This window comes from Eretmochelys imbricata, chromosome 1 (assembly GCF_965152235.1).
Source record: "Eretmochelys imbricata isolate rEreImb1 chromosome 1, rEreImb1.hap1, whole genome shotgun sequence".
Classification (NCBI taxonomy): domain Eukaryota; kingdom Metazoa; phylum Chordata; order Testudines; family Cheloniidae; genus Eretmochelys; species Eretmochelys imbricata.
The window spans coordinates 277,213,996-277,222,568 of record NC_135572.1 but is presented as its reverse complement, the minus strand read 5'-3'; the positions used below and the strand labels follow the sequence as shown (position 1 = coordinate 277,222,568).

The following is an 8,573-nucleotide window of genomic DNA, read 5'->3' as shown; positions in this document are numbered from 1 at the left end:
TGGCACTCCCTCATAGAACCATCTGGGAGGATAACGTGTGGGAATGGTTCTGAGATTTTAGCCCTACAGCTCCTGTCAGTCTTTCTTCCATTTGGTGCCATTATCTGTCTCACAATTAATAAAAAGGGTCAGAAATCTCTCTATTTGCAGTCCTGCAATCCTGTACTTTAGTATATGCTTTTGAGAGCAGGAAAGAGGGCTCAGGCTGAGGAGACATCCAGGAATTCAGGGTACCCCCTCATGCATACATCTTCCCCATCCTATCTCCATCTCTAGAATCCCAGTAGGGCTCTACTGTGACCAGCTTTTCATTTTTACATATCAAATTCATTAACACTTGCTCTCAGTGCTTAGTGTTCTGTTATGTGACTTTAAAAAAAAAAAGGGTAAGATGGCGGCCCAAGACTCACCATATCCCACAATCCTTTGAAAGTGCAAAGAATAGTGGGACTTGGGACATGCTCCTTCAGTCTCTTGCCTGGGCTTCTAGTGATCCAGATATTTTACTACTCTCAACAGCTGGATATGACCCAGTGGGACTCCCTTGTGGCCTACCACTCTACATGGACAGTATCTATATTCTCCTTTTCAATTGGCTTAGGATCTTCTGAGTTTGTTATGCCTTTGGGTTTAAAATGGTTCTCTTGGTTATGTATTATCACCATCTAAGGTACTGGTTCTAGGTTAGAAGAAATGTTTCTTTTTGGGTGAGAAGAGGGTGCCAGGATTTGAGGTTGCTTATGCCACATATTGAGGTAAAGTGGGTGAGGTACTATCATCTACTGGACTAACTTCTGTTGGTGAAAGAGAAGCTTTCGAGCTCCACAGAGCTCCTCTTCAAGTCTGGGAAAAGTAAATCAGTGTCACAGTGGTGGCCGCTGGATCTGTGAAGGTAAGTGTGGGGATCTGCGAGTTTCTTGTATACAGTTGTCTGTAGGGTTCCAATGCTGAAACTGACTGTGGTGTCCAGGAAGTTTATGCTGGTGTGGCAGTGTTCTAGAGAGTTTTATGGATGGGGGATGGTTGTAGAAGTTGTGGTGGAAATCTATGATGGAGTTTAGGTCATCTGTCCAGAAGATGAAAATATCATTGATATCTCTCAGGTATATCATGGGTTTTGTGTTGCATTTTTACAGAAATTCTTCCTCAAAGTGCCCACAAAGAGGTTGGCATAGTGGGGAGCCATCCTAATCCCATGGCTATTCCCATGGTTTGGACAAAGTGTTTGTTGTTGAATGTAAAATTGTTATGGGTGAGGATGAAATGGATGAGTTTGGTGATGTTTGGGGTGGATATTCGAGATAGGGGTGATGCTGTCATGGTGAGAGATGTTGGTGTGTAGGGAAGGGGCATCCATGGTAGCAAAGTATGGTGTTCTGAGGGAGGTTGTTGATGTTGTGGAATTTCGGGAGGAAGTCGGTTGTGTCCTTGAAGAAACTGCCCCTTTGTGAGGTGAGTTGTTTGAGAATGGTTTCTAGGAGTACAGATATTCCTTCAGTAAGAGTGCCACAGCCAGATGGGTCTTCCTAAATTCCCTTGTTAGTATATCTTGGGAAGCATGTAGAAGATCCTTGGGGGATGAAGTTACAAAGCTTCTCTTGAAGTTGTTTGGTGAAGAGTTTGATGATATCTTTGAACTCCTGGGTGAATTGTGGTGTGGTGTCAGAATATCAGGGTTGGAAGGGACCTCAGAAGGTCATCTAGTCCAACCCTTTGCTCAAAGCAGGACCAATCCCCAATTTTTGCCCCAGATCCCTACATGACCCCTTCAGGGATTGAACTCACAACCCTGGGTTTAGAAGGCCAATGCTCAAACCACTGAGCTATCCCTCCCGCCCTTTTCTTTGAGTTCTTTAAAATAGGTGGCGTCCGAGTTGTCAGTTTGCCTCACTGACATAGTCATCTCAGTTGAACTATGATGGAAACCTTTTTGTCTGCTGCTTTGATCACTATTTGGTGGATGGATTTCAGGGACTGTACAGCTGTCCTCTTGGTGGAGGAATGCAATATCTGTTAAGGATTTCATAGTCAATCGTCAGTCCTATGACTACAGCGGTGGTAACTGATCACTTCATTTTGAATATTTTCTTGCAACTTATTAAAGCCTTATGCTTAACAATCTGTTCCACCTTTCCTTTAGCGGTGACACTATGATTACCTTTCCCAGATCTGAAAAAGAGCTCTGTGGAGCTCAAAAACTTCTCTCTTTCACCTAAAGAAGTTGGTCCAATAAGGGATATTACCTCACCCACCCTTGTCTCTCTCACATCCTGGGACCAACACAGCTACAACATTGCAAACAATATTCCATGTATAAGCAGACAATACCTTGGGACATCTATGTAATGACCACTAATGTATGTGGATACACTGGAACAAATTTTCAAAAGCAGTCAGTAAAGGCTTAGTCCAAAAATTCTGCATTGCATGCACATTTGTGGATACAGAAATGTAAATTACAGCCTAAGTGTCTGCGTATGAAAATCTGTCCCATTAATTCAGCCCCTTCTTTCTCCTCCTGATGAACTTCCACCATATAGATTACTGTGGAAATTTTAAAATATTTTATATTGTTACATTACATGCTATAGCATAATGTGTGTGTACACACACACACACACACACACGTACGTATATGTAGAATACCAAAAGTATTTATAAAGAAAAAGCTAAGATCCTTTATTGGCACTCCTTTCTCACTTGCAATATAATTATTATTATTATTTTTAAGAGATGGCTTCCTAGAAAGGAGTCCTGGGAGCACTACTTAGGTATAGTGTTGGGAATGGTCCATTATTCCTTATCCTGCCCCATTATATTATTTGTATGTTCAGCCTCATAGGAACATTACTGTATTTCAAATCTATCTGGATATTATAAAGAGGAGAAATGACTGTCACAGCAACAGTTTGATGTAATAAATACTAGAAAAGTAAGGTTTACTTAAAACCCACAGAGAAGAAAAAAGCACATGAAGATATCTGATAAAAATGATATTTGAATAAAGGTAACACTGTATTCTTTACTTGGCCTTTTACCCACTTTTTTTTCTTAAACACTCCCTATTTTTGTTCGTAAAAATGTTCTTCAATCCCAATAAAAAAAAAAAAATGAACTTTTACTTTTGTCAGAGGCTTTTATTTTAAACCAACCAAACAATGAAGGTACAGTTCACATTGAGAACCTAGTTTTAGGCAAGTCAGGCTTTTCAATTATTTGTTAGCAGTCGTAGGTGGGACCCACTCCTGTATCTTTTTACGCGTTGTAGAGAAAGGGACATATTGCCCAGGAGTGCCACTCAGATTGAATTTGTGGTTCTCCCAAATGAATTTACGAGCAGCTGGTGGATGAGTAGTTGGAGGGTCTTCAGTTATGCAGTGAAGCCAACAATGCCTGAAGAGAGAAAAATATATATATACTGGTTATTAAAAAGTTGCTATATGATCTCCTATAATAAATCCTCTTCCTTAATTGGAAGAGTTTTTCTCTGAAACTTTTTTAATATCTGGCTTTTAGTTTTGGAACTCAGGCTTTAAAACTTTAATCTATTCTGATATATTCAAAAAGGCATATTTCACGGTATTCAGCTAAAGTCTCCTATCAAATAGTCAATTAGATAGATAAGAGTTCCATTACAGAACAACTGAGAATATACTAGATTTTAAATCCACTGTGAAATATTACACCATGATGTGGTAAGTAGTCATTCAGAATATATTTTTAATAATTTGATTGCTGGTAGTTTACCTTCTAGTTTCCACCAGCCAAAATGCAGGACAGACTTCAGATCACATTTGGATTAGAAAGAACCGATTCCATTAAATTTAAAAACCAGGGATAACTGAGGTTTTAGAATTAAGATAAGTCTCTTTTGTGAGGCCATAGAGTTATTTTCTGAACAGCATTTTGAAGTACCTTCTATTACAATTAATTTATCAGTCTATTTTTGGACATCTTTATTAGTTTTAATGTAAATAGAAACTAAAAATAATAAATGTTTGGCTGAAATAGCATTTAAAAACAGAATTACACTATCAGTTTTCTTCCTTTAAATCTCTACTTAAAACCCACCTATGTTGTGATGCCGACAAAAAACTCTTGATTAAAGAGACAGGGTATGGTCTCAGAGGCTTACTCCACTGTCCATAACTGTTTCAATGTTCCCTTGTGCTCCCCTCATCTGTTGTCTCATTTTAAAATTTAGATTATACGCTCTTTTGGGTAAAAACCATCTTTTTGTTATAGGTTTGTACAATGCCTAACACAATTGGGCCCTTGCTTCTAGGCAGGCAGTACAAATAAAAAAAAAAAACAAAAACAAACAGAAGCTTTGTATTTGGAGGAGATTTTACAGGGCTCAAATAATATCAAAAGACTGTGTACAAACTACTGTACTTGCAGTACTGTTTACAATGCCATTTACAAAGCCTTCCTTATTTTTCAAGCACAGTAATAAGTAGTTTTGAGGTAACAGGATAATGATTTGACGTAGACACAACCTCTCCACATAAATGCTTGCTGACTGCATAATGTGATTAACATAAAAAGACTACTTACTGTACAGTAACGGATGTTCTTTGAGATGTGTAGTCCATATACATATTCCACAGCTAGAGATTACATTGTCCAGTGCACATGCAGATAATTTTCCAGTTAGCAGTGTCTGTGGGGGCAGCACACAAAACTGTTGGTCCCTCATGCTCTCAGCAAGAGAATAAAGGCCTACACTAGGGGCTCCAAGTGACTTCTGACTAGTTTGTCATCGAGGTAGGGAAATACCTGGGCACCTCTCATTCTGAGGTAGGCTGCCACTGCTGCCAGGCATTTCATAAATATTCTGGGTGCTGCTGAGAGGCTAAACAGCAAAACCTGGTACTGGTAAGGATAGTCTCTTATTGCAAATCTCAGGAAGTGCTTGTGGGCCTGGTATATCAGAGTGTGGAAACGCATCCTGGGGATTGAGGGTAGCATACCAGTCCTGATCTCGGGATGGGATGATGGATACTGGGGACATCATCTTGAACTTGAGCCTCTTGAGGTACGTGTTCAGACCCTGTAGATTCAGGATAGCTCATAAACCCTCCCTTGAGTAAAATCCTTTAACCCAGTGATCAAAGGAGCCATCTTCTATGGCTTCAAGAGCTTAGACTGACCCGCCCAGTGTAAAGCACTCTCGTGAGATGGGTCCCCAAATAGGGACAGGGAGGGGACAGGAGAGGAACTGAATTATGTCACCTCTCTCTACAGTGTCCAATATTAAAGGGTCTGAAGTGATGCTGGACCAAACATGGTGGAAATGCACCAGATGGTTGCCAAAAGAGGGGAAGGCCAGGGATGGGTAGAGAGTAGTATGTTGTCCTTGGCTGTGGAGTCAAATCTGCTGCCTTAACACAGAGGAGGAGGGACAGCGGGATGTGGTGGCCCCTTCTGAGGGGTTTTTCTTTGAAGCTTTCTGCCTCTTTTGGCATACTCAGGTGGTATATAGTGGTAGCAGTGGGCCTGCCTGTAAAACTGTTGAGACATGATGGCTGGAGTACAGACCTCCCAGGGATCTGAGTATGGCCCGACAGTCTTTAAGCAACCTCATACCTCACCTGTCCTGTCAAAAAGCAACCTTCAAAGGCAGGTCCTTGGTTGTGGTCAGTACCTTCCTCAGAACTGCCTAGAACAGCCATGATGAAAACTATCATCAAGTGCAGTTGCCATTGCCCAGGAGGCTTCTCCCTAGCATTGGTGGCACTGAGGGTAATATAAGATCTTCCTGAAGGTGAAAACAGAACCAGGAATCTGGACAGTGGCATTGGCAACAGTGCTAGGACCCCGGAAGGCACCAGGAGGCTTCCATATGTATGCAGGGGGAGACTCCGACCCTGGGCCACAGAGCCTGTGGTCCTGCTTGTGCTATTGTCAGCACCTTGTGAAGTGGAGCTGGTACCAGTGATGCCAGTATAGCTGATACAGTGGTAGGTGAGAGCTGCAGCATATCTAGGTCACCTCAGGTCATGCTGGCTCCTGTGCTTAGAGATCTTCTCAGCTTTGAAGCACCTTTGATATAGGACAATCTCGTGATTAACATCCAAACTTGGAGAAGGTATTCTGTGCTTCTTCTTGCCTGATGACTTCTGCTCAGTGTCTGGCTGATCCTGGTGTTTTCTCAGTATGGAGGCAGAATTGAGGGGTACCTTGGACCATTTCAAAGAAGCCTCAGGTGAGAGCCTTGAGGACCTCTGATACCCCAACTGTCAGAAGATTAATCTGGATGCATGGACTGCTCCAGCAGAAAGGCCCTCAAGTGAGACTCCCTTAAACTCTGGGTCCACTTTGAAAAGGATCTGTAGATCTTGCACCGGTTCAGAATATTTGTCCCTCATTGAGGCAGAAGAGACACCTTGTGTGGCTGTCATGGAAAGGCATAACAGCCTCACAAGATGGGCAGTGCTCTAAGCCTGGGGACTTGTGGTCTGCCACGAAGAACTAAAGATGGTCCCAGTACTGTAGATGAATGGGGGGTCTTGACAGTCCCCAAAAGACTAACTCACAAGGCCAACTAAAAGAGGCAAGTGGCTCTAAATGGAGCTGCTCCGACACACACCATCATGGCAAGAGAGTACTGAAGGTAGGGGTGGTGGCTCTGCCTTTTATAGCATTACTGAGCGCATGAGGGATTGAAGAGCACAGGCACTGCTAACTTGAAAGTTCTCAGATGAGTGCACACTAGACACATGGTCACTAGCTGTGGAATATGTATATGGATTCTCATTCAAAGAAGAATTATTTCTGGGTAACTATGAAGTTATTAGTGTTTATCCCTGGGCCTGGCCTATAAAACTAGATGATACCAAGCCTCTTCTGTGCAAATTACGTTAATCTAAGCAAGTGAAAAAATTTCAATAGTAACCTATTGGGAAAAAAAAAAAACAAAAAAGTATATAAACTATAAGTTTTTCAGTCTGTCCCTATTCCAGTCCCCAAAAATCTTTAAACCTGAACATATATTTTCATACTTAATGCTAAATGTAATATGTACAATTATAACAAAATTATCAGTTATGCTGGCAAGCTTTCTGGTGTGGAATTAATGAGGTTTTTGCCAGTCAGCTGTCACTTGACCTAAATATGAAAGGTCTTCTGTTCCAGTTGTATCTGCCATTTCTCTTCATGTAGCATCACAAAAAGGATCAAACTAGGAGGGAATGGAAAAAGTAATATTTATATAATTGAGTTCATCCCCCTGTAGGGATTTGCAGCTTTGGGGCACGCTTCTCAGCTAAGAGACTGCCTTTTCAGTCAAATTGCTCTTAGCCATGCATTTAAAATAAAGTCCTCTCTCTTTAATAGGAGATATTAAAATCTATTTTTAGCAAAATCAGTTAGACTTATAAAAAATCTCAGAATCATACCCTTAACTAAAGAGTCCAAATTGAGATTAAAAATTGCTAAGAATAAGTTAGCTAGAATTTGATTGGAAAATTCTTTAAATTTCTAGTAAAGGTACAGTAAACAGTGCCCTCATTTCTAAATGTCCTTGCTAATGGAATACAAAACTGGAGGGAAGATTAATTTTATTTTTAACAAGATGTTTAAAGTAGGCTATTACTTGCAGTTGTTTAATATAGACAAAGGCTCCTAAGGGAAAACCATCCACTTGAAAGTTATACTTCTGTCTGAAAGTTCTGTATGCTCTAAAATTAACTGACACCTATTATCATCATCATAACAGAGAAAAAAAAACCTTTTTTCCTAGTTTGTGAATTTGATATGGCTACTGTCAGGCTCTGGGATCACGGCAGTCAGGCCTGGTGGTTAGAGCTGTAGTCAAGAATAGGTTCAGGGGTTGAAGAGGACTGGAAAGTCAGGACTGGGCTGAGGGCTATGTGGAAACTGAGGTCAGAGACAGTCCATGGGTCAGAACCAAGATCACAGTCCATAGACAAGCCAAATCAGGATTATAATCAGAATCCAAACACATGTCAAAGTTGGGTGGGAGTCAGTCTGAGGGTCTGGGGGGTCAGCAGCAGGGTGAAGGGCTAGAGCAGATCAATAACAGGGCTGGCGCATGGTCTGAGTAGGGAATGAGCAAGACTGAACAAGTTTTGGGCATGAACTGGATCAAGGGCAAGTTGGAAGCGCAGGGAGTTTAACACTGAGTCAGCAAGAGGGTTCCTGGCTAAGAAGTGCTGTTGCACAGACAGCTCTGGTGTGGGTCAGAGAAATACTATCTGACCCAGGCCCTGCCTGGGTATATGCTGCTGCATGCCAGAGAGATGGGTCACTGCAGGCTCTGTTGAATGGCAAGTCATGGTACCTATTGAGGTTCCAGGGGAATGGGCGCCCACATCTAAAGGCTGCTCCCCCCAACCTAAGGGGAGGGGCTACAGGACCCAGGTCTTAAGTGAATTTGGGAGACAACAAATGAGAAAACAGGGATGGGAGTGAGGGTCACAGGGTTAAAAGGAGGGAGCCAGAGGGGGAACACCGAGCAGAAAACCCCAGACAGCACCCACTGCTCCTTGAAGACATCCAGGGAGCCAGTGGATGCAGCCCAGAGGAACTCTGCCTGGAGAGTTGACTTC

General features: G+C 41.9%; 1 protein-coding gene across 1 annotated transcript in view; it reads right to left on the bottom strand.

Moving 5' to 3' along the window:
• Positions 1-3,116: 3,116 nt before the first annotated feature.
• NDUFA12 (NADH:ubiquinone oxidoreductase subunit A12) overlaps positions 3,117-8,573 on the bottom strand; it is a 40,547-nt gene continuing 35,090 nt past the window's right edge. The window contains exon 4 of the mRNA XM_077832213.1: positions 3,117-3,393. Coding sequence (XP_077688339.1) covers positions 3,213-3,393 — 181 coding nt within the window. The 3' untranslated portion in view covers positions 3,117-3,212. The remainder of the gene's footprint in view (positions 3,394-8,573) is intronic.